At 46.4% G+C, this 25,994-nt stretch overlaps 1 protein-coding gene across 2 annotated transcripts in view; it reads left to right on the forward strand.

Annotated features, from left to right (window-relative positions):
* Positions 1 to 25,994, forward strand: part of SLC38A10 (solute carrier family 38 member 10) — a 79,849-nt gene that overhangs the window by 41,631 nt on the left and 12,224 nt on the right. For both annotated transcript variants that reach the window (XM_082212411.1, XM_082212412.1), the window contains exon 11: positions 12,385 to 12,541. In XM_082212411.1, coding sequence (XP_082068537.1) covers positions 12,385 to 12,541 — 157 coding nt within the window. The remainder of the gene's footprint in view (positions 1 to 12,384; positions 12,542 to 25,994) is intronic.

The raw sequence follows: 25,994 nt of genomic DNA on the forward strand, positions 1-25,994 counted from the left end.
TTCCGTGAGTCTCTTCGTCTTGCGGTTTTTTCGTCTTGCGAAGCAAGCCCATTAGCGGCTTTGCGCTATTAGCGGCTTAGCGGATCAGCTGTTAAGCGGCTTAGCAGATCAGCTGATAAGCGGCTTAGCGGATCAGCTGATAAGCGGCTTAGCGGCTTAGGATCAGCTGATAAGCGGCTTAGCGGCTTGGGAAAAAGGGGGGAAGGAAAAAAAACCCCGCAGGAACTCGCAATACATTTTCGTCTTGCGAAGCAAGCCCATAGGAAATTCGTTTTGCGAAGCACCTCCAAAACGGAAAACCCTTTCGTCTAGTGGGTTTTCCGTCTTGCGAGGCATTCGTCTTGCAGGGCACCACTGTATTCTTTTTTATATATACAGTGGTACCTCAGATTACATACGCTTCAGGTTACAGATGCTTCAGGTTACAGACTCTGCTAACCCAGAAATAGTACCTCAGGTTAAGAATTTTGCTTCAGGATGAGAACAGAAATTGTGCTCCAGCGACGCAGCAGCAGCAGGAGGCCCCATTAGCTAAAGTGGTGCTTCAGATTAAGAACAGTTTCAGGTTAAGAACAGACCTCCGGAACAAATTAAGTACTTAACCCGAGGTACCACTGTATTATTAGATTTGTACCCCGCTTTTAGAACAGAGCTCTCAAAGCGGATTACAACATTCATAAAGTACAACCCTTCCATGAAATACCTGATCCTTTACAAATTAAAGCACTGAAGGAAATTTGTGAGGATAGATGTTTGGGGCAGGGAGAAATGTAGTGATTCTTCTCTGACACTGGTTAGCAGACGAAAAGGCAGAAGCCAACATGCCTAGAAACGCTTGTGATCAGATAGCATGAGACGTAGCCATCTTGTAGCAGCAAATGCAGAACACTGAGACTCTCTTTTTTTCTTCTTAAAAGGACCACATTTTTAAGCATTGCAGGTTTGCACAAAAGTTTTGCATTTGTGGCAGTGTATGCTAAACCTTTGCAAAGTCAACAAGATGGTTAAGCTGAGCTTTCCCACCTGCCTGGCCCATTCAGCCCTTCTTCTATATAGGTGTTCACGTTTTCCATTCACTTCTTAAATTTGCAAATTTTGCAGCCATCACTCCTCCCCACCCCAGCTTATTTTTCAGCTGGATCAATGTGGAATGCTTAAGGAATTGCATCTGGTTGTTGTTGGTTTTTTTAATCACCGTTATCATTAGTCTGGAAGTCTAGATTCATACATGGCTAAAAGGCTCTGTGTTGCACTGCTCACTTGACAGCTAGCACCTCTTTTAGAGTAATGATGTCTGAGGATCAAGCTACATGTCACATTGCAGCTGTGTGTAATACTAGCCCAACAGACCCTTCTACGTTGCGAAGCACAGTGCGTTTGAGGCCCAGAATTGCAAGATAAACATGGGTTTGGAACAATGGTGGGGATAAAGTGAGTGGCAGAGAAGGGTTAAGCATTCCCTTCCTCCCCCCTCGCCACTCTTTCTCTAGTACAAAGCGCCTTCTCCCAAGGGCACTTTGCAGTAGAGAAGGTCGTGTTAACATTACATGTGGCTTTCTGTCACATAGTTTGGCCCTTGAACAATCTGTAACGAAATAGCCACCAACTAAGAACAAGCTTCCTGGATCAGGCTCTGGGTCCATCAGCGTCCCGTTTCCAACGATGACCCGTCTGGGAAGCCCATGAGCATGGCATGAAGGTGAAAGTTCCTCCTTGCTGTATTTATCCATGTTCTGGAATTCAGAGGTGCAAGTGAGATCTGACACAAACCATTTTGGCTTGGAGGGCTTCTGTTCAGTGTGGGTCCAGGCCCTCTTTCAGAAAATATTCAGTCCATTCCGCTGCACCTGGGTTTTGCATTCCCCACCCCCACCCACACAGCAACAGACAATCAGCATTCTGCAGCTACTGAGCATTCCCAGTCCTTACTGGGCTACTTCCAGCCCATATTTATATTTATATTATTTATATTTATATTTATTTTTGCAAGCCTTGGGATTTCCAGGAGAATGCAGATGTCTCCCACTTGTTTGACAGTAGCCCCTCTTTGGCTGAAAAAGTGTCAAAACACAGTATCTGAGATTGCTGTTAGTATATGTTGTTGTTCTAGGTTCCTTTGGGAGGGAAGGGACCTAGAATGGGAGATGGGAGGAGAGGAAGTAAAAGTCCAGTCGTGCAAGCTGAAGTCCACTCTGTAACCCTTGACTTTCTGTCGTTGCTGAGCATGTTCAGTTCTCATTGGAATGTGTTGGAGGGTTCCCCTAAAGTTTTTGCTTTTTGTTTCTTGTGTCTGTAAAACTGGGGTCCCCCAAGCCTGCTGATGGTGTGGGTGGAGGAGTAATGTGGTTTTGGAACTTGATATAAAAACATTAGTATACAGTGGTACCTCTAGTTACGAACTTAACTTGTTCCAGAGGTCCATTCTTAACCTGAAACTGTTCTTAACTAGAGGCGTCCTTCCGCTAATGCGGTCTCTTGCTGCCGCTGTGCCGCTGGCACACGATTTCCATTCTCATCCTCGGGCAAAGTAATCAACTCAAGGTAACTCTTCTAGGTTAGCGGAGTTTGTAACCTGAAGCGTTTGTAACTCGAGGTACCACTGTAATTAGATATATACTGTCTCTGAACATGCAAGTTTTGTTTCGTTGTCATGGCTGAGAGCTCTGTTTTCCATGAATTTGGCTCACCTTCTTTTCAACCACCTGAGCTAGTTACCACCATCACTTCCTGTGACATTACCAAAGCTATGTTTTGCATGAAACAGTATGAACTTCTGTCTGCTCTGAACTTACCGCCTACCAATTTTACTGGACAACCCCCAAGTTCTGCTATAGTCTTCTATCATCTCCCCCTTTGTTGCCTCCCCCCTTCCCCTGCTAAAAATCCCCAAATGCTTTCTTTGTATGTGCTCCCAAGTCCTTGACTGCTGTGGCTGTTCTTCCTTATGTCTTTTCCAGTGAGATAAAGCTTTTCTGAGAAAGGGCAACATAAACTGTTTGCAGCATTCCAAATGTGGCTGGATGTCAAGTGCGCTTCCCTGCCAGAGGAATGCACATAGCAGATAGTTAAGCATTTATGGTCAAAGATACCACTTACAGTTGCTTCTTCAGCTCTGGATAGCTATGCACACCCATTCAGCATCTATAGAGCAGTTGCAGCAACAGGGGACCCTCCCCCAGTTTATGTGTCTTCCTCAAATGGGCTGCATGCACGCAGCTGGAGACTGTGCCTGCGCGGAAACGTCCTCTGTTCCTCCCTTTTCAATCCCCTCCTGGTTTGGGGGGACAGTGCTGTAGGAGAGGGTGGGGAAGCACCAGGCCCTGTAGATCTCTACAGCTTATTTTGAATTTCAGTAATACTTTGCACTCCTCCATGTCAGATTCTCTATGCTTCACAGATCAATCTGGAACTGGAGAGCAGTTCAGTAAATGCATAATACTTAAGTGTTCTAGGCCAGCTGCTTTTTCTATGCACCTGACAGCATTTTCGCATGCATGCTCGTGATTCAGCAGATCAGCGTGATTTCCCTCCTGGCATAGTGATTCCCATCATACAGTGAAAGTGCATGTCCAAAGAGCAAGATCACACCTCTGTGGGATGAAGGAGGAGCCTTTTGTTTAAAGCCAGGTTTACCTTCACTATGTGAGAAAAGCAGTTGCTGCCTGCTCAGTTGTGGGTTGGTTTGTTTTTGGAACCCCCTCCCCCACTGCTGCCGTTGCAGGATTACAGTGGTACCTCGGGTTAGGTGCTTAATTCGTTCCGGAGGTCCATTCTTAACCTGAAATTGTTCTTAACCTGAAGTACCACTTTAGCTAATGGGACCTCCTGCTGCTGCCGTGCCGCCGGAGCACGATTTCTGTTCTCATCCTGAGGCAAAGTTCTTAACCCGAGGTACTATTTCTGGGTTAGCGGAGTCTGTAAGCTGAACCGTATGTAACCTGAAGTGTATGTAACCCAAGGTACCACTGTATTGCCCGCCCCCCCCATCACCAACAGCTACTGTTGCATTTCCAGGGACAAAACCTGCGCCCATAGGGGTTTGTGTACACTTGGTTCCATATGGGCAGAGTGAGTTTGATACTGGTATGATACTGCTTTAAACGTAGAGTGCAGATGAGGCCTCGTGTTTCCATTCCTGAAGCTTTCAGGAGGCTCCCCTTTGCACTTGATTCGGTGTCTCTCCCTCCCCCCCGCCAAACATTGTGGTTGGGCAGGTGGAGGAAGACAAGCGTTTGAATATGAGCTCTTTTGTGATTCTCAAGGTACCTATTAGGCCAAATCACCACTGGAATTTACTTTGGGAACTCCCCTCTTGGCCTCTCATTCCCTGAACCTGGAAATCATTCCTGCTCTTTCCTTGCACCCAACATCTGCTGCTGCTGATATATCCACAAGGCTCCAGGGACCCTCCCCCCCCCCACTTTCCTCAGCTGTGGCCCCTGATGTCCTCCGTCTGGGAATGGTTCCCTGACCTCGCGTCGCACCTCAGCCTTCCCAAGCATCTACTTCAGTTCATTGTCATTCCGCGACTGTCCTCCCACTATCACCCACGGGTGACACAGAAGCAGGCAAAGTTCCTTTATTTTTATTTAAGTGCTCTCACCCACCATCTTGTTAATTACTTTGCTGGCATTACGGGAAGCTCAAGAAAAAGAGGCCATTTTTCTTCCCTTTTCCATTGAGGTCACTTCTGCTCATTGCCTACAGATGCCTTGTCATCTCCATTATATTTAACGGTCTTGTCACCTGCAAATCGGAAGGGGACTTTTAAAGACGTTAACCCTTTCAGAAAGCCTGTGCTTGGAATATGTCTTTTTTCCGTCTTCTTCTGGGAATTAATAAATCAGGCTTTTCCCTGAGGTGATGATGAGAAACATGAAGTTCTAGGGTAGCTTGGCAGGGAGGGGCCGGGGGTATCACAACACTGGTCAACCTTTCCAGGTTAATCTATACGTAATGTGCAGAAGGGTTTGGTGAGGGCGACAAAGTCTCTGGCAGTAGGTTGGCCAAGCCTCTTGGCTGTCACAGAGAGTTGGGGCAGTTTGAGGGGCCTGAGCTGTTAAGATCCTAAGAGCCTAGTTGCCATTGGCTGAACTGTTCCGGACTTACAGAGGGGGTATGACAGGCAAAAGGACCCCAAGGAAGGCAAGGAGGGGCAGAGCAAACAAGGGCCTATCAAAGGAAAGTTGGGAGTGCTTCAGAGAACGAATTGAAGGCCAGGAGATAGAGGATGTGAGGAGCTAGAAATTGAGAATGGGAGGTGGAAGGGAGAAGAGGGAAAACTGCAGGAACTTGCAGAAGCACAGAAGGCAGAACTTTATATATTGGTTTGAAATGCCAGATTTGGCTGAAGCAGGGACGCAGATGGCACTGTGGTCTAAACCACTGAGCCTCTTGGGCTTGCCGATCGTTAAGTCGGCAGTTCAAATCCGTACAATGGGGCCTGCCAACCTAGCAGTTCAGTAGCATACCAGTGCAAGTAGATAAATAGGTACCGCTGCGGTGGGAAAGTAAACGGCATTTCCATGTCCTCTGTTACTTGTCACAGTGTCTCATGTGTCAGAAGCGGTTTATTTTTTAATTTTTTTATATATAATTTTCATTATTACCATATCCAAAATCACATTCACATTCAAATATACATTTCCACCGTTAATATATTTATTTTAATTAAAGCATTCAACGACTTCCCTTCTTCCCCTTATCTGGTTCTTTTCATTTTCCCACCATTCCTGCATATTCTTACTTATCCATTTAGATCAATTTCCAGAAGCGGTTTAGTCATTCTGGCCCCATGATGCAGAAAAACTGTCTGTGGACAAATGCCGGCTCCCTCAGCCTGAAAGTGGAGATGAGCGCCACACCCCACAGTCAAATTCGACTGGACTTAACCATCCGGGGGTCCTTTATCTTTACCTTGGCTGAAGCCCTCTTAGTCACTCTAAATGTTATGAGCTAGGCAGCTGACCAAGGCCAGGCAAACACTGGAGACATTACTTCTGAAGAAAAGATCCTGAAATGTGAATGATGGGATGCTTGAGTGAATGATGGGGTCGTTGAGTTTTCAGCTTTGAGTATGTCGGGAGGTGAAGCGAGGCTTTTGGGTGTGTTGGCTCTATACTTAATGAGATTGATACACCGGCAAAGCCAAATAAAGTTAATTTCCCACAAAGGACAGGACAGGCTTGTGGAGGAGAGAACAGCACGTGCAGCCGGAGCTCTGCTTTCTGTTTGGCTGCGGCTGTGCTCACGGCTGAAGAGAGAAGCTACTTTCTAAGGCGAATGGTGGCTTCTCTTATCAGCAGTGGGGGTTGCAAAAACCAAATCAAAAGCAGAGAAAATAAAGCTCCAGCCGCTCTCTCACATGCACATAGCCCGTCTTTGGGTCTTAGCCAGCGGTGTTTGCACCCTGCTTCTATTTCTACTGCTTTGTACTTCTAAGTGGAGAACTGTCCACAAAAGAGAATAAGCTTCATTTGGCTTCTCAGGTGTTTTGATCTTTATCGATTGGGAAGAAGGCAGCACGTCCAGCCTTGGAAACTCCAAATGCCTGACTTCAAGTCTGTGATATAACTGCAAGCTGTGGTTGAGCATCCTAACTCGGTCCTGTTTTCAGCATCTCACACACATGCACACTCCACCACCTTTGCCATGGGGAAGGACCATAGTGATGGTAGAGCTCCTGCTTGCATGTAGAAGGTCCTCAGTCTAATCTCTGGTATCTCCAGCTAAAAGTATCGGGTAGATGGTGGTGGGAAGAACTGTTAAAAGAAAGAAAGACCAGCAGCCACATTGAAGTAGAAACTGAAGTGCCTCTCCCTCAGGAGTTTGTCTCTCCTTTATTGAATGCCACCCCTCCTTCCTGTTCACACTTTAATCTCTGAAGAACCAATAGTGTGTCACACCAAAAGGACCTCTGGCTCGAGAGCTTGGAGAGTCCCTGCCAGTCCAAGCAGACAACACTGGGATTGAGGCACTGATGTTCTGACCCTGGTACAAAGAGGCTTCTGGTGTTGGGGAAACTTGTGCTCAATGATAGAGCACAAGCTTTGCCTGGAAATTGTCCCAAGCTCAGTCCTTGACATCTCAGTTCAGGTTGGGAAACGCTCGTTCCTGATTGAAAGCCTTGAAAGCTAAGCAGTCCTTGAGGACAATAAGGAACTAGATTGTGCCACTCGTCTTCCTTCTTATAATGCCCTACATTCTTCATTTATTTTTTTACCTAGCATTGCTCAGGGATTCTAAGGCACCAAAGAACTCGGTGCAGTTTTGAAATCAATCAAAATGGCATCCAATTTGTATCTAAACATAGACGAAAACCTACCCTTTTATCTCAGGAACCTTCATGCAAAATTTGTTTACAACATCTTAAGAGGTGTTTGTTTGCACAGCAAACAAACAACTTCCTAAAATATATCGCAGATTCACTTTCTATTGTTCTTCTGCCATGCCTTTTCTCCAAGAAGCCTAGGGAATTGTGCACCTTTCCCCTGCCCTTAATCTTCACAACAACCCTGTGTGGTAGGTTAAGTTGGGAAAAGGGAGGTTTACTTTGATGGTCACAAGAAATGTCAGTAGCTGTCTGCTCAAATATCAGCAGTTTGGGAATACTATAATACTGGTTTTAACAACTGATAGTCTTAAGGCAAGGCAGATGTATTAGATGGGGGGGAAACTGAATTGCTTAATAGTCTGCTTTATAAAAAGCAGAAAAAGTAAGACAGATTCAAACTCAGGTTTGAGGACGTGTATGCAGGCCTACCAGGGAATATTTTTTCAATCTTTCAGGATAAGTGGGTGCATGTCTCCCCTTCCTTCCCTGCCCTTTTTCCTTTACCTGACTCATATCTATCATGAATTAAACTTGTGCAATAAGACAAGTGATACACACAATGTCGGTTTTGGATTTTCATGGAAGCACGGTCATCTGAAGGATGGATGTGAGCCAGTAAACTATGTAAAGCAATTCTGTGTGAATTCGTTTTTATAGGTGCTAACCTGGGCTCGGAGCACAATATAGGAGAGGACTGAAGTTTACTGACAGGGTTTCTGCAACAGGGAATTTGTCTGTTTTTGTCTGGCTCTGCACAAGGTTTCAGCCTCACAAGTGCAAATTTTGATATGGACCGTGAGGATTTTCTTTGATAGGCCAACTGTACTGGATGATTTTGGCTCTTTGGGGCACTGTGTCCTATGGTAAAAGCTGGCCTCCTGCTCTTCCTGTATTCCTGTTCTGATCAATAATGATGAAGACGTTCTGCTTATTTAGTGAGGAAAAGAAGGCGGGAAAGTGAATAGTCTGAAAGTGCATCATTCTTGAACGTGTTTTGTTGCTTTAGGAATCATTCGCAGAAATTCTGTGTTCTTTCTCTACGCCGTTCCTTTGCTGAGAGCTGACACAAACTCTGTTTTCACTCATGCTCCCAATGCAGAGGCCTCAGATCCCTTAGCTTTCAGGAAGCGGTCAAGGGCAGTGCTAAGGGCAGAACATACAGAAATGTGCAGCCTGACAAGATGTTGGCTTTTCCTGCACACCCGTTCCATGAAGTCACGCTCCTGTGGGAATGGTTGACCATTTTGCTGCCTTTTCCTTCATGACTCTGGCCAAGGATTTGGCCCCTTCACTGCCTCAAGTCTGTAGGATGGGTTATCAAGAGACCTTCCACACTGTATCTGAAGAAGTGTGCATGCACACGAAAGCTCATACCAAGAACTAACTTAGTTGGTCTTTAAGGTGCTACTGGAAGGATTTTTTTTATTTTGACTATGGCAGACCAACATGGCTACCTATCTGTAAGTGTAACATTAGACTATACTGAGGATCCCTGGGCTGTAAAATGTAGTACGTGTGTACTACACATGTACACACACTTTTCCTAGCATGCGTTAGCTAGACTGGGGCTTCACAAAGGTTAAACAGAGCTGCTGTCGTAGTACTAAATCTGCAGACCAACTGGTGTTGAGTGTATAGTTTATCAACTGATGGATGGTGACTTCAGCCCTGCGCAGTCAAAGTCAAACAGGTATATTTGCCTATTTGAAGATCTTGCTGCCTCTGAACGCAGAATGTGGCTGGGGTTGTATGAGCATTCAGTCCTGTTCTGTGAATGAAAGTTTGACATCCTTGTTAGAAGAGTGCAGTTCAGGGGCCACTGTTCCTGGTTAGTCAAGAGGGTCGAACCACTTGAGAGAAGCCTTTTAGGGTGTCTGCCTCCCAGTTGGCAGTGGTGCGAGGGTCTCAATGGCTGCCCCTTCTCCGCAGTGAGCTTTGGCGCCTTCTTACTAGCACCTTCTACAGGGAACATCTCTTTCATTTCAAAATACAGTCGTACCTCGGAAGTCGAACGGAATCCGAATGGAACGTTAGGAAACCAAAGTGCGGCTTCCAATTGGCTGCAGGAAGCTCCTGCAGCCAATCGGAAGCCCCGTCAGATGTTTGGCTTCCAAAAGAACATTCGGAAACTGGAACACTCACTTCCGGTTTTCGATCGTTCGGGAGGTGGAACGTTCGACTCCCAAGGCTTTTGGGAGCCCAGGTACGACTGTATGAAAGAAGACTAGTCCAACTTGGAGGTATTCCGCTTGATCTGCTAGCCCTTTGAGGAGGGAGAGTGCGTGACCTGAGGCTTCCTTTTACCTTAACCAGCCCTTTTCTGCATCCCTGTTGACTTCTTTGCCACCTTCTGGCCAGTATTACTGGCGTGGTTTTTTGACAGTGCCTTCTTGGTTCTCCCAACACCTGTAATAGTGGCATCGTTGACATGCAGGCCAGGTTCCGTGTAAAGCCCTTGCAGTGACAATTACAGTGATTAACTAGGTAAAAATAATACATCAGAGTTTAATTAAATCTCCTTCACTGTCAGCCAACAATCCACCCGCTCGTCTCTCTCTCTCTGCCAGTACCCTTTTTCATTTGGAGTTTGGCAGCTCTGCTGCTCAAGCGAGGCAAACGCTCCTGATGCCCATATTGTTTATCCGTTATTATTGTGTATCTGCTCAGCTGATCACCCCTATCCAGTAGCCCATAAATTACTGAAACTTCAAGGGATAGCTTAAATCAAAGTGCAATATGTGTGGGTATATTCCAGTACAAGCAATGAAACTGCTGTAATGACCAGGAAAGTCTAGAATTCTGCTGCCTTAGGAGGCAAGACCCCTCCAATTTTGCAACTAAATCCCACAATCAGTCATGAAAATTAAAACGATATTGCGCGCATTTGCATAATCTACTCGCAAAAAATCTTAGGATAGAGATTAATTTAGTGGGGAAGAATACAGAATGGAAGGAACGTGGAGCGGAGAAGTCCTTCTGCCAACAATCGGGAAAGTACTGTATTTTTTGCTCTATAAGACTCACTTTTTCCCTCCTAAAAAGTAAGGGAAAATGTGTGTGCATCTTATGGAGCGAATGCAGGCTGCGCAGCTATCCTAGAAACCAGAACAGCAAGAGGGATTGCTTCTTTCACTGCGCAGCAATCCCTCTTGCTGCTCTGGCTTCTGAGATTCAGAATATTTTTTTTCTTGTTTTCCTCCTCCAAAAGCTAGGTGCGTCTTATGGCCTGGTGCATCTTATAGAGCGAAAAATACGGTACATCTTGGTTTGGTTTTAATCCTGAATCATCAGCTCATGTTGTTGCCTTGTTTTCAAGTCATCCCCTTCCAATGATAGCTGGACATCATTTTAAAGTGGAATAAGATTCCCGCCCTGCCCCCCAAGGATGTTTTTGCATCTAATATCAGATTCTGTGCAAATTGGTTAGGTGCTCCAAGCACATTTTAGCTCTTCAGAGCACAGTTAATGGGATCATGCATGTCGGTAGTCCTGTCCTTCCATCTTGCTCTTCTTTGCCTTGTTTAGCAATTGCTGTACACCCTTAGGCCTAGGACACCTGTGCAGGTTCTTCCCCTCTCCTCCCTCGCCTCCTGAATTTCAAATATCAAGTTCGATGTTTCCCCCCCAATTCGGTTGTGACAGGAATGTACAAGATGCACAGAAAACTGCATTGTTCAGGGTGGAGACTTTGTAAGATGGGTGCGGGCTTATCCTATGCAGGCAGGGCCCAAAGGAAGGGTGAGAAATCTGGCACATTTCAGATGTTGTTGGACTCTCCCTTCCCCCTCAGCCCCACCTAGCATGGCAAAGGTGGGGAGTGGCAAGATTTGAACAACCTCTGGAGCACCACAGCTTCCCCACACCCACTGTGCTGAAGTCTCATAAAACATTTTTGTGGGTCTGTGCATGTTCATTGCTGCACCTAAGGATATTTTCTCAGATGACAGGGCTGCCATACATCTGGAATGTCCTGGACATAGCTGGAAGTCCACATTCTTAAAAAATAGCTAAAAACTTTAATTTTGGGGGTGATTATGCACACAAAAAACAAAACAACTTTTGGGTAAAAAAAAGAGGGGAAGAAAGAAAGGGGGGGGAAACTTGGCCCCCAAAAGCTCAACCTTTGTGTCCAGATTTTCACTTTTTTGAAATATGGCAACCCTATCAGATGACAATCTCCAGATTTATAGAAGCTTTATACCTGATCAAGTGATCCTTTATAAGGAATTTCCAACAGCCAAGTTTCTGTATTATTTCTTTATCTGAAGTGTCAAGAAACAAATCGCTGCAAAATATCAGTTGTACACTCCTCATCTGTAAAGTGGTAGTCGTGATTCTTATATCTGACACTGGTGATTAATGAGTTGGGGTGCAATCCAGGAATTAGGCATATGGAAGTATTTGGAAATTTGTGTAGCTTAACAGCACTTACACGGAAGGACTTATGCATGCATAGTTTTCACTGGTAGATTGCACTGTTAGTGAGTTCACTGTAAAGTGCAGTTTTAATGAGACACAATCTATATTGTAGTGCTCCAAGGGAGTTTGTGGTAGTGGTGCTGCTGAAACCCCTGCTGTGGTTGGTTGAACTGCCGTGATGTCACAGAGAGCACTGCTGGGCAGAAAAAAGATAGAAAGGGTCTCGATTGGCTGAGTCGCAACGACAAGCAGAAGGGATTAAAAGAAGCAGCAGCAGGGGCTTAGGAAAGGAAAATGCGAGGGACCTGAGAAGGCAGCAGGGCAAGGGAAGCTGGAAGAGAGATCTATGAAAGAAGTGTGGAAGAGGGAAAAGTTCTGAATAATATTACAAGAGAAGTTTGTGGCATAGAGATGAGTGATAAGGAAAACCGGTGGAGTACAGAGGGGAGAGGTGCCTGTGATCAGGAGTTGCAAAGCTGAGAGATAGAGATGTTAGTTTTGAAATAACCAGCCTAATATTTGGCCCCGGGCTTCTAGTTTCTGTTAGATGTCTTTATTCCACCACCACCCTTCCTTGTACCCTGTCTTTCTTTGTACCTGCCATTAAAAGATCTGAAACATCTCTTGCACAGATCATATTGTGGATTGGCTTGGGAGTATTGGTCATTAGCACGTATACCACCTTATCAGCAACTGAAGACATCCCAGGAAAAATAGAAGCGGTGGAACCAGGCAAGCTCGCAGCAGAAATAAAGAAAGTGTCGGATCAGGACTCTGTGAAAATCTCAGGTACGTGCCGCTGTGTGTGGGTGTGGTGTTGTGCCCTTATCTCAAGGGTTTCCACTTGAGCAATAGGACTCCGCTGCCCCCTTCACACCCTCATCAAATCTGCTGCAAAGGGTTGAGCAGGGCTGCCATAGGTCTTGACTTTCCTGGACATATCCGGGATTCGTCTGCTGAAAAAAACGTCCAGGTGCATGGCAGGCCATATTGGAAGTTATTTTCCTAAAATAGCTAAAAAAAACTTGGGGTGGGGTGGAGATTTTGCAAAAAATTAAAATAAAATAAAATAAAGCTCAACACATTACCATATTTTCACTTTTTGAAATATGGCAACCCTAGAGTTGGGAGAATCTCTAGCACCGATTTAGGGGGTGCACCGGGGGGGGGGAGAGAAGAGTGGAAGGACATTTACTGGTGGAACAAGAGGCTTTGCCTTACATTGTGTTCCACCCCTAGCTCCAAAAGAGCCAAACAAATGGATTCTTTTCAATACTGCTGCTTCACCTCATCCGCATCTCTGCAGGGTGGTTGTACCCTGTAAACAATTTTTTTTAAAGGGTTTTCAGGAAAGGGTGAATGGTTGTCATCTCAGTTGTTTTCTTGGGATTGTATGTGTGTGTGTGTGTTTTGAGATGGCTTGTTAGCATATTATTGTCCTTTTTGGGGGGAGATCTGCAACGTGGGGAGGCCACAGCTTACAGTGCCCCCTGGTGAATTAAGTTAAGAACTACACAAACGCCCGTTATCAAAGACTCTCTGTGAAGCCTTGAGATAGCACTGTCCAGGCCACCTGTATGAAGGGCACTAGCAGCCAAAGCTGTGCTGTTTCAAGCCTCTCTACTGATGATGTATTTCCCAAGGTTTCAATAGTGGCCCATTCATCATGCTCAAAAGTTATGTAAATTTATGGGAGCCTCCTTTCTTTTTCCTTTCCTCGCCCCCCCTCCTTTAAAAAAAACAAAAACGTGGCATGGATATAAATTTGGAGCTAGTTTTTGTCCTGACAAAGGCTGCGATTATGCTTCAGCTTTGTTTACTGGCTTGCATTATTTATTATTTGTTTACTAAGGTTGCTGATGGAATTATGGCTTGGCACAGCTGCAGTCCCACCTCACAAGGCCATCGCAGGCAGGTGTCTGCTGCCCCTCGACTGCCCCTTAACTCAAGCAAGCCGTGTGTTGTTCTCCCCACACACACACACCCCGGCACCCTCTTCACCTATTCTTCTTGAGTTGACTGGTTTTTGTTGTTGTTTTGTTCCCAAGTGGCTTAAAAAATCATTGTGAAGACAAAGAATGGAGGCAGTCAGAGGGAAGGCTTTATTCTCTTCCCTTTGAGGCCTTCGCTGTGTTCCTGGTGCAGCCTGCAACTTTTCTGATAGAGCCTTGGCGAAGAAGTTCTCTCCTGGGGTTCACCATCCCCAGCAGGTCTAGGCTTTTGTACATACCTTGCCTAGCTGCAAGGCAATACCCTTCCTTCCCCTGCCTATCGCACCCATACCATTTCGAAGAAGAGGGGGGTGACGCTGAATTCAATTACAGAATCTTGGGTAGTTTCAGAGCATCAGCGGCTCAAGAAGCTGCCCAAACTGCCTCTTTAAACGGCAGAAGATCTCTTGCCGCTCACATCTCTTTCTCTGTTAACCTCAGAGGTGTGCGAGAAACTGGAAGGTGATCCTTCTGCAGCTAATTGAATCTTGGACTCAGCCCGATACTTGTCACCTGCTCTGATTTTGCTAGGTGCTGGCTGACGTTAAAACATGGCAGTGTGTTGCACTTTCATCCCAAAGAGGGGTTTGTTTGTGTGTGTGTGTCTTGTGGGATTTTCTTAAAAGTCCTGAGAATTCCAGCTTTTTAATTTTAGGAATGGAAATTGCCAGCATTTGAAAATAAGTCAAAAAGCTTGTTTGTTTGTTTTTGAACCCTCAGGTGCATTGTATTGCAATTCTTGCTACAGTGGTACCTCAGGTTACATATGCTTCAGGTTACATATGCTTCAGGTTACAGACTCTGCTAATCCAGAAATAGTACCTCAGGTTAAGAACTTTGCTTCAGGATGAGAACAGAAATCGTGCTCTGGCGGTGCGGCGGCAGCGGGAGGCCCCATTAGCTAAAGTGGTGCTTCAGGTTAAGAACAGTTTCAGGTTAAGAACGGATCTCCAGAACAAATTAAGTACTTAACCCGAGGTACCACTGTATTTCCTTCAAACAAACAAACAAAAAAAAGGTAAAGGGTTAAATAAAACACGTCATGCTGAAGGTGGCAAATTTAGGATAGGAATAGCCTATTATAGAGCATAGCTTGCTCACTAGCTGCAGCTCAATATCTTCCTGGCTAGTAAAACTCACACGCAAATTGTTAATTGCAGGCCGCTGAAGTATACAAATTAGCTGTAGTCCTCCAGTTCATAGTATATTTATGATGTGGCCCTCAGGGCTGCAGAGTTGTCCACTCTTGGAATTAAGCAAGCTTGCAGCCTTGGAGGAAGACGAATCGCACCTTTCACTTTGGGGGTGCAGCTGTGTAACCCTCCCTTTGCCTCACCCCCATTCTAATACGCATGTTAGCATTGGAATCTAGCTCGTCAGCTTTCCGTCCATTTGTTACCTACTAAGGAGGGGTTTACTGCCGGGACTGGTTTGAGGCCTCCGTCCATTTGTTACCTACTAAGGAGGGGTTTACACAGTCGACTGCCGGGACTGGTTTGAGGCCTCTGTTTTCATCTGTGACGCTGACAAATATGATCGAGCCACTCTCTCATGCCACTTACATTATGTGTGAATGTTGTTTGTGCCAACTGGAATGTGATAGAGAAATTTAAGTGAGTGCTTTAGCCATTGTAGGCTTTGCATTATTTTACTAATGTTCTACATTCATTCATTCATTCATCCATTCATTCAGATGTAGAGTCCCATCCCCAAACCTCAGGGCAGGTAAGAGTTTGGGGGTGCAAGTGGGTAAGAGTGCAGAAATAAGATTATTTCATGAAATCCTGCCCCGCTTTGCCAAGTCTACTGTGGGCCGGAGTTCCCAAGCTCACAGTGGGCTGTTGCCGAGAGTGTCTCTCCTTGCCCTTGCTGACTGAACCTGACACAGAGATGGTATCATTAAAGGGCATCCTTAGTAGACCTCAAAGATCATAAAGGAACTTGAGGGAGGGACTGGGGCTCGGTTGTTTTGGGTTTTGCCACTCACAACCAGCACTTCAAATTGTGCCCAGGAGAGAATAGGAAACCGGTTCCAATCACAGAGCATTGGTTTAACGTTCTCCTGGTGGCCCCGGCCAGCCAGCTCCATTCCTGCCGCAGTAAAAAGTTCTGGATTGTTGTCAAAGATGGCCACATGTTGTTGAGCTGTAGTTGGTTAGTCTAGTCTGGAGGCAACTGAGGAACGATAGCCACCTGGGGCACTCTGAGCGGAAGGCTCACAGTTTTCTCTCTCCAGTCAGAATGGGCGGGGATGTACCCCTGGCCACCCCAGAACAAGTCGGTTTAAGCCACACGTGTACAAAAGCTCCCTCAGCTACACGCGAGAGGGAACAATGCAGAAAAATAGGCCCTGAGGGAAACCAAACAACAATGAACCCAACTCCCAAGGCATGCTGGGAGCGGCACTGTTCCACCGGAGTGGCGCTGCTTATTCATTGTGTTTCCGTTCCTCATGAGATTGCCTTTCAAGCAGTTGCTCTCTGTTCCTCGGCCACCTTCCCTCGACCGCGGCTTATTCTGCTCCCCGGGCAGATGCATCCTGTCATTCAAAGCATGCATGGGGCTGCAGCGTTGCTCGGCTGTCCCTGGCGCACCCTCCTCCGGCCCACATCTGTTTCTTATTTCTTGCACGAGCCTCTCGCGGAAACACATGGCTTTTCTCTTCAGGCAGCATGCAGTTTGTTTTTAGCCTGTCCCTGACTTTGGGCCCCTCCTGTCTCCCCCCCCCCGCCCCACTTTAATTGATGGGTTGGTGTGTTGAGGCAATCCCTACAGCCACCCTGTGCCTTTTCTTACCCTGCCTTTGCCATGCGCCCCTTGCCTGTCAAGTGTGCGCCGGGAGGTGCAGTGTGGGGGTTTTGTTGTGTGTGTGTGTGTGTGCGCGTGCGTGTTATTGTTTTTTATTGCCGCCTTTGATGTTGCAGAGCCCAGAACTGTACAGACTTTCATTAAAACCCTGCCCCGTGGGCCTGGGGATTATGAATATTAGAACGCTGCCCTTTTATGTGAACACGTATTGACCAGCGAACTTCGAATAGTGTTTTCACTAACGACACCCAAGTGCCCATTACGCCCCCATCTGTATTGCTGGGGGTTTACTGTCAGACGCTCTTTGGGAAGGTATAAAACCCCTTTCAGAGAGGCTCTGCTATTACACACAGTGCATACGTACGTTAAAAGGTTGCTAAGCTGCCTTTGAAAGCACATGAAGGCAATTACCCACTTTTAAAAAAAAAAAGAAAAAGAAAAAATCTAATTAGGCAATTTCTTTCTGCTTTTGAAAGATACCTTCCCCTCCCCCAGAGGGTCTCCCTGGGCGGATTAAGATTTTGTAATATTTTTCAGCTCCTTACATGAACATCATTGCTTAGATTCCACCCCCTCTCCCTCTTTCCTCATCTCTCTGTGATTTTCTATATCAAAGACTTGATTCACATTCTTTCTGTGCTCTTTCCCTGACAGTTTCAGACAGTCATTTAAGCAGCCCAAATTGGCCGCAGCGTTTTGTTATATTTTATCTATCCACTCGGATTTCCCCCCCCCCTTTTTTTTGCATCTGATGAGACATGGCTCTAGCTTGGTGTCTTGTGTGCGCTGCTGGTCTGTTTAATTTATGGTCGTCATGTGCAGTTATCGGTGAGAGCCTGCAGTCCTGACATCTGCATTGCATGCAGGCCAGAGGGGATATAGGGAAAGATTGGGGGGGGGAGGAATGCAACACGAGCTTCTAAACTTGCACCTGTGGCAGGCATTTTTGGATACACCTGCCTTGTCATCCCTGTCTTCCTCCCCACCGCCAGATTGCTTTTGGTTATTCTTCAGACGAGAATGCCGGGTTCTGTGCGAAACGTGGATTATGCACCGTTCCCCCCTCGGCTTCTAATAGCTGCTGGAACAGCTTGGCTCACTGGAGCACTCCCTTGTGCTTTGGGAAGAGCATTCTTTTAATAGCTCCTGCGACACAGAAAAAGGAGCTATTGCCCTGCTGTCATTTTTTGTTCAGTTTTACAGTCTGTGTGTCAGGAGAAAATGGTGAACTAGTTTCCCCGATGCCATTCAGTAACCTTGCGAAAGCTAGCAGCTACGGTCTGTACTTCTTGGGGGAAGTGCCTCTCCTCATTCTTGCCAGACATGTGCTTGCAGAATCATCTGCAGCCCCATTTTTGGCGGGGGGGGGGGTTGCAAAATGCAGTCCGATCTTGGAATGTCACCCGTGCTAGAGACTCACACACAAGTCAGGATCTGGGCTGACACTGCAGCATGATACGCTGAGCATCCTAAGAAGGACTTTGGAAAGACGTTTTGCTGGAGGTTCCCACCACCCCACCCCCTGGTCCCTGTTTTAAAATGCATGGCGCATGACTGTCACCTTGCAGGCTAGGGATCAGAACTGGGCAACCCAAGCTGATCCTTTCACCATACCTATTCCTCCTCCTTCGTATCCCAAGAAAGCCAGAGGTAGCCAGTGAAGTACTATGTAATGCACCTGAGTTATTCCCAGCTTGGAAAACATCTCACTGGGGAAAAGACTTGTCCTGCTGATTTATTAAAGTCCCGTTCTTCTCTTAAATACTGTGGGGTACATTTTCGCCAAAGGCCTGATTTATCAAATGGAAGGAATTACCCCCTACTTTCAGATGAATTAACTTTGAAGGCATCTGAAGTTGTGCAATAAACAAACCGTTCTCTTTTTTTCTCCCTGCCTAAATAATTGCCACTGTCCGCTGTCTTCACCTCTCTCTGTCTCAGAAGTATCTCGTGTGTTTAGCAACTTGTGCTGTCAGTACTCCATGTTGTGCCATTCAGAATTGTGCAGGTTATTGAACTTTAACTTTCATAGTCGCCCTCCCCAAAGTGTTGACAGTTTCAGATTTGCACATGAGAAAAGGTGCTGCCAGTGGGCATTATACCTGCCCTGTATAAATAACATCTTAGCTCCAGATGATTTTTCTCCCCTTTCACAGTCCTTTGAACCATTGGCGAGAAACAAGGCGATTTAGAACAATAAGCACTGGGCAGAATTTGTGTTGTTCTGTGTTTCCATTAATAGAAGCTTTCTCTTGTGAGCCTAATCCAAGAGATCGAGAACAGCATTTCTTTTCCTGCTTCTGTCCCCATCCCTTTCCCAAAATTGATGGGCGCCTTGGGAACATCTGCAGTATATGGTGTGGTTTGCTTGCTTGAGTACTTTGTGTTTAGTTTCCTAAAGCTTCATTCTGCACATACCTGTGTTGTTATGGGACACTTTTTTAGTTTCTTGTGCCCTCTGACTGTAGCACATTTTAATTGTTTGCTTGTATTTCAGTTTAGCTGGACGCCAAGTGTTATATTTCTCTGTTCTGTGAGTTATTTTGTTAGGGACATATTGATTGCAGAGGATCTAACCTCACGTCCCAGAGGCTGGTCTGTCTTGCCTTCATGGATCTTTAGAGCCAAAGAAGCATGTAAGTTGGTTAGCAACCTGTTTCTTTATCCAAAATCTGAATTGAGTCATGCATGCTTAGAATCTAGCAGCCAAATATTGGGGGGAAAAAACAACCTGAACATCAGTGATCCTAGAGAGGCGATGCTGTTAATATTTGGAGTGGATTTCTCTTTTATATACAACAAGGATTACACTTCATTGATCTCCTCTTCAGAAACTTACTGAGTTTTGAACAGGCTGACCTATTCCTAGGAGAGAGATCAATGGAAGCAGACATTCAAAATGGAACCCTTTTGTAGCTGTCATCTCCTTATAATAGATAGAAAATGCCAACGTTTTCTGCCCAATTGGTAGTCCCCCATCCCACCCTCTGTTGCTCACTTTCTCCACTTTCCGTGACATGGGTAGCTCAACTTCTGAACAGAAGAAAAGTTTGGCTTCTTGACACATTCCTCTCCTTTCGCAGGAGCCCAGGGCGCAATTAAAGGTCAGTGGGAGGAGAGGCTATGTCAAATGATACTGTAGGATGCTCACCTTAAACTGCAGTTTTGCTGCCTGTGAAATGAGTAGATGTTTATGCAGTTTCCTTTGTACACTTTCCTCAGTCTTTTGTTGTTGTTTAGTCGTGTCTGACTCTTCGTGACCCCATGGACCAGAACACGCCAGGCACTCCTGTCTTCCACTGCCTCCCGCGGTTTAGTCAAACTCATGTTGGTAGCTTCGAGAATACTGTCCAACCATCTCGTCCTCTGTCATCCCCTTCTCCTTGTGCCCTCCATCTTTCCCAGCATCAGGGTCTTTTCCAGGGAGTCTTCTCTTCTCATGAGGTGGCCAAAGTATTGGAGCCTCAGCTTCAGGATCTGCCCTTCCAGTGAGCACTTAGGTCTGATTTCCTTCAGAATGGATATGTTTGATCTTCTTGCAGTCCATGGGACTCTCAAGAGCCTCCTCCAGCACCATCATTCAAAAGCATCAATTCTTTGGTGATCAGCCTTCTTTCCTAGTCCCTAACATTTCTTCCACCACATATAGTAAATTGCTTCTCAGACTGCCCAGCTAAACTGTTCCTTTTCTGCTTTATGAGGAAAGATAATTTCTGAACAGCAAGGAGTTATTCTGGGTTTGTTTGTTTTTTAGAGAACACTGGTTGAAATGTTTTCCAGCTCTATGTCCCATTAATGCTCTCCCAAGTTGTCCAATAACACAAACCGGTTTGATCAGGTTACGCTATCTTAGATGCCTGAATCGGCTGTAATGCAGCAGGAGCTGTGGGCAGGAATCTGGCGCAAGCCACACCTTCCTGGGAACATTGCTGCTATCCTAGTCAGATTTCTTGGAGAGGGAAAAGGAAAAGCTTTTAGGGTTGCTCATGATGAGATTTTATTAGGTCCCAGAGAGACCGATTCGTGAACCATTAAAATAAATGGGGACACTTCGAAAGCCCGTGAGAAATGTCCCCTTCCTCACCCATGTTGCAATGCAGACAGAGTAGTATGATTTAGCTTGGGCTGGCTCTGTGCGCACCATCATTCAGTCTTCAGCATTTGGGCATGCTCCCAACATTTGGGGTTTTTCCTTCCTCCTCCCCTCTCCACGCTTTGCCCGCCCAACTCTTTAGCCCTGAGATATATATATTCTGTTGTTTTTGTAAGCCAAGAAGCTTTTACAGCCTCTTCGCCTTTTCCTGTTAAGCCCAGCACCCCTCATAAAACATTAAGAGGCACAGCATTACTGTAACATTATCCAAAGGGACCACAAGGGCGACTCTACAGTTTCAGCGATTATTACACATCCTGGGCAAAATGGTTCTCTGCAAACCACATATAGCCCCTTATAGATTTCCAAGCAGCGTGAGAGGCCATTAATTCACGCCCTGATGATGAACTTAATTTTGCTTCCTGCTGAGAAAATGACGGCTTAGAGGCAACTTTGTCTTATTACAGAGTGGAGAATTTTATCTCTCTCCTTTTGTTTTGCACTGTGTGTGTGTAGAGAAAGAGAAAGTGTGTGTGTGTGTGTGTGTGTGTGTGTGTGTGTCTGTCTGTCTGTCTGTCTGTCTGTCTGTCTTCCTGTTAGATTTGTAACTTGGTGGCTATCCCTGGATCGGCCATTGCTACAAACTGCAAAAGCTTCTGCAAGGAATTTAATTTTATCACCGAGACCTTGGTCTTTTCACCTGCTCTGGAATGCTGGGCGGCCGCAAGCTTTATTTTGTACAGGTTGCCCGCCTAAACTCCTGTGAAATGCAGGAAATATAGAGAACATTCTCTGTTTCTTTTTAGTTTTCTATTCCCCCTCTGATAAGGTGGGAGTCTCAGTGGCGTTACTTTATTAATGCTTTGGGTGTGTTTACTGGTGCGGAATGTAACTAGCAAACTTCTGTCCAAACCTCTGGCCTTGCAGCTGCACAGCAAGGTTTCTCCAAAGTTATTCATAATCACAGTCGTCGCCCCCCACCCCCTTTTAAGGGCTGGGGAGAAGAAGGTCCTTGAAGTCTGTGGGACTGCAGACAAGGCAGGGAGTTTGCTTAGCTTTATGTAAAATCAAATGCATTAATTTTTGTTTAAAGCAAATTCCACTATATGGCAAAAGAATGCCTATTGGGCAGTGTGTCTCCATGACTTAGGGCTGGTCCATGCACAGTATTTTTCCTATGTGGGCCTTTTGGGTGGTGGAGCATATGCCATGGTGTTGGGAAGATTACATGCCCTGTTTTACGTATGTTAGGAAGCAGCAATGCAGCAAGCTTCCAAGCGCATGTAGATAACAAAAGGAGACGTTTCATGTGGCCAGTGGGCCTCAGCACTAGAGGATCGGGCTTCCGAAGATCAGAGAACTTAGGTATCCTCCATGCTCCTTGATGGTTCCTGGTGCCAGTCTTCTTGGCCGTTCCTCTCCTTTTAAATCCATACTGCATTTGCTCCTCCTTTTAGGCCTCTGTTCCTTACCACCTCCAACCCCCAAATATCCAAGTTATGTGGGCAAAAGCTGATAAACTGTTCAACAGAGAGAAAATATGAAAATACAGCGACTTTTTAGAAATTTGCATAACTTCTTCTGATTGCTAAGTGTTGGCTTTCAGCAGCGCGGGAGCTGAGCAGAGTCTTGCAGGTCCTCTGCCTTCATTTCTGTGCAAAATGTTGTGAGCTCCATTTCCGGCTGTAAACACAAGACCACAGGGAAACAATAGAATCTTAAGAGTTGGAAGGGATCCCAAGGGTAATCTAGTCCAAACCTCTGCAATGCAGGAATCTCAGCTAAAGCATCCATAACAGATGGTCACCCAACCTCCGTTTAAAAACCTCCAAGGAAGGAGAGTCCACCACCTGTTGGGTTACAAGTACTAGGGAATTGAGAAATCTGTGCTGCCCATATTCTGCCTAGGTTCCTGTAGCCCACCCAATTCTGTCTTGGCTTATCTGGCAGCTTCTACAAGGCTTTATCAAACTTCCCAACCTGCCAGGTTCCTCTGACCCCCTCAAAGGGGCCAGGGCAGCAAAGCTTTGAAGTAAGAGTTTGGTCATTCTGTGCTGCTGGAAAGGGCTCTAGCTCAATGGTGGAACGTCTGCCTTCCAATCAGAAGATCCAGGTTCAATCTCCAGGTATGGCTTGGAGAGATCCCTGCTTTGATTCCTGGAGAAGCCACTGCCAGTCAGTGCAGACAGAATTGAGCGAGATGGACCCAATGGTCTGACTTGGTATAAGGCAGGCATAGGCAAACTCGCCCCTCCAGATGTTTTGGGACTACAATTCCCATCATCCCTGACCACTGGTCCTGTTAACTGGGGATGATGGGAGTTGTAGTCCCAAAACATCTGGAGGGCCGATTTTGCCTATGCCTGGTCTAAGGTACCTTCCTGTGTTCCTATGCCTGTATTGGTTGTGTAGTTCCACCCCCAACAGTTTCTCTTCACTTTGAACGTTCTCACTGTGCCAGGGGCCCTGCTCTCTTCTTTCTCAGAGACATTTGCCTCTGGGACACGTTGCCTCTGGGACACAATTCCAGACTGCGGAGCAGAGGAGGAAGCAATACCAGTAGCCCGACCCTCTGAGCCAAGCAGCAGTTGGTTTCACGTGACTGTGCTTCTTTGCAAAATTATTCCCCGACTTGCTTTCATGTGCACCTTGGGGGCTTTCCCCCAAGCTCTCTGTGGGTGTTTTGTGCCAGTTCCTGCCACCTCTTACCTGGCTTGCATTCTGTTGCCTAGAGCCCTTCTTCTCACAGAGGTGGTAAAACTGAGCAGTACCACTTCAGATGGCAGGTGGGAGCTCAAATAGTGAAATGGTTTCCCTTGAGAAAAAAAGACTCCTACACATAAAACAGCAACATTTCTGGGAGAACGCTAGGCCAAACCCCTCATCCTTGTCATGCTAGCTATGATGCTTAAAGTTTCTGTAAATCCCCACCTGCAATTTGAAGTGGCACATCCAGACACAGGGTAAGAATTTGGCCTAGATGTGCTGAACTATGTGTGTTCTGATATCCCACTATCTTTGTGCAGAATTTGGTATTGGGTGGCGCTGTGGTCTAAACAACAGAGCCTAGCTCCCGTTGCTCGGTCCCTGCTCCTGCCAACCGAGCAGTTCATAAGCACGTCAAAGTGCAAGTAGATAAATAGGTACCACTCCGGCAGGAAGGTAAATGGCATTTCCATGCACTGCTCTGGTTTCACCAGAAGCGACTTAGTCATGCTGGCCACATGACCCGGAAGCTGTCTGTGGACAAACGCCAGCTCCCTCGGCCAGTAAAGCAAGATGAGCGCCGCAACCCCAGAGTCGTCCATCACTGGACTTAACTGTCAGGGATCCCTTTACCTTTACCTAAAGAATTCAGCATCCGTGCTATTCTTAGCTTTTCCATTTCTCCTATATTACAGGTTTCTAGTTGCTAGGATTGTGGAGACTAGACTGTGAAGAAAAGTTAGGATCATTGTGTCTGGGTGAAATTGCAAATCCTGAGGGGAGACGGCTAAGTAGTATTTCCAGGGGGTGGTGAGACTTCGTTGCCTTGTTTAAATCTGTATTTCCTCTCCTGAATAGCACAAGCAGAATAAATCATGCAAAATAAACAAATGTATGCACATTGATTAACTTTGTGTGTTTATAAGGGTCTTTATTTCTAATGCAGCGTGTACATAGCCCTAACTCCCTGCATGCTCACACCACAGAAATAAACACACTTATTCAGCTATGCACACATGCATCTTCTCTATTTCCTTGCTGGGTGAGGGGAGAAGGATTTCCCCTGGAAAGCAGGGCTAGTGTTAGGTTGCCATTGTTGGGCATCTGCCAAGGCTGCACACTGCTGCAGCCCCCTGCCCCACAGCGACCCCCAGAACCTCCTGACACAGCTGCTCCTTATTCTCACTGCCTGTTCACCTGCTACCTCTGAACGTGCAAGTAGTGACACAAGAAGGAGCATCAGCACCCTCTGATTGCCTTGCATTCTCCCTTTGGGCAGCGGTGTGATTTAATTGGGCAGGAGCAAAGAGGTGAGCCCACTCAGAGTGGAGGACCTCCTTTCATGGGGGATAATGCTGCTGGAGGCAAATACCGTTCTCCGGGAATCTTAGGTGCAGGGAGTGCTTTTGCACTCAGATCCTATTTGTGGGCATCTCAGAAGCTTCTGGTTAGACCGTGTGAGAACAGGACATGGAATTAGATGGGCATTTCAGCTGATCTAGCAGGGCTCTTATTGGTTACTTACTTTGCGCAGGGCAAAGCTGGTTTTTAGTTCACCTGAGTCCAAGACCTAGTTTGGCACACACCCCACGGTCATTTGCACGCATACACAGGCTGGGAGTCTCTGGAGACTTCACCCGGAGCAAATTGGACGCTCGCTGCTCCCAGCTTCTCAAAACTACCTCCGTATACCTGCTGGAAGTCCTCTGCCCCCGCTTGGAAGCGTAGGTGTAAGCAGAGTTTTAATTCCCAGGAGGAGGCGAGAGTGAAAATGGCACAGGGTGGAGTGTAAGTGTGAAAATGTCTATTTCAGACTTAACCGTGCAGGAAATGCTTGGCGCGATTTCAGCTGCTGCCAGGAGCGAGAGAACAGTCAGGGCAAGCTCTGCTCTGCTTGCAGAACTGCATCCTCGGGGCCCCTGGTGACTGGGTAGGAAAATGCAACGTCTTATGGCAATTTCCCTGACCTGGTGCCCTTCAGATGTTTTAGACTGGTTCCACAAGGCCCAGCGAGCACAGCTGGAAGGCAGCAGGCTGGGAAAGGCTGGTTTGTTGCTTTCCTGGCAAGGGGTGGTGGTTGGTGGTACTTACCATTTGACCAAAAAGCAGCTGCGAGCGAGATGGGTATGCCCCCCTCGTGTGCATCTCTTGATGAAGGGAGCCGAGGGTTCGGCCTGCAGAGGTTTGGCTTTTTTTAAACCAGGGCAGGAGTCTCTCTCTCTCTTGTTTGCTGCAGGCTGCCTCCCTGCAGAGTGGTAATCTAGGGTAATTGCAGGCTTTAAACCGAGGTATTATTGGGAAAGACTGGAGCCTGCTGTGTGCGCCCCCCGTTCCCCGCTTTCTAGCTATGCTGTTTGTTTTGTGCAATGATCTTTGCAAGCAGAGAGGGATCTGCTGGCGATTCCTACAGGAGGATGCAGTGAATTAACAGGCCCCCAAACTGCCGCTTGTGTTTCTTTCTGGCAGCTTTTCAAGCTTTCTTGGTCCTCTCCCATCTGGGGATTCCTTTTTTTGTGTGTGTGTGCTTGCTATATCTTCCTCGCCTGCTGTGACTGTTTTCTTCCTCTGCCCTTTTTATTGTGGAGGCCGTGTAAGCCAATCCCCTGTTATGTTTCCTCCTGGTTGCTAACCCCAGCAGGTGAGT

The sequence above is a fragment of the Podarcis vaucheri genome, assembly GCF_965113315.1.
Source record: "Podarcis vaucheri genome assembly, chromosome: 2".
Classification (NCBI taxonomy): Eukaryota; Metazoa; Chordata; class Lepidosauria; order Squamata; family Lacertidae; genus Podarcis; species Podarcis vaucheri.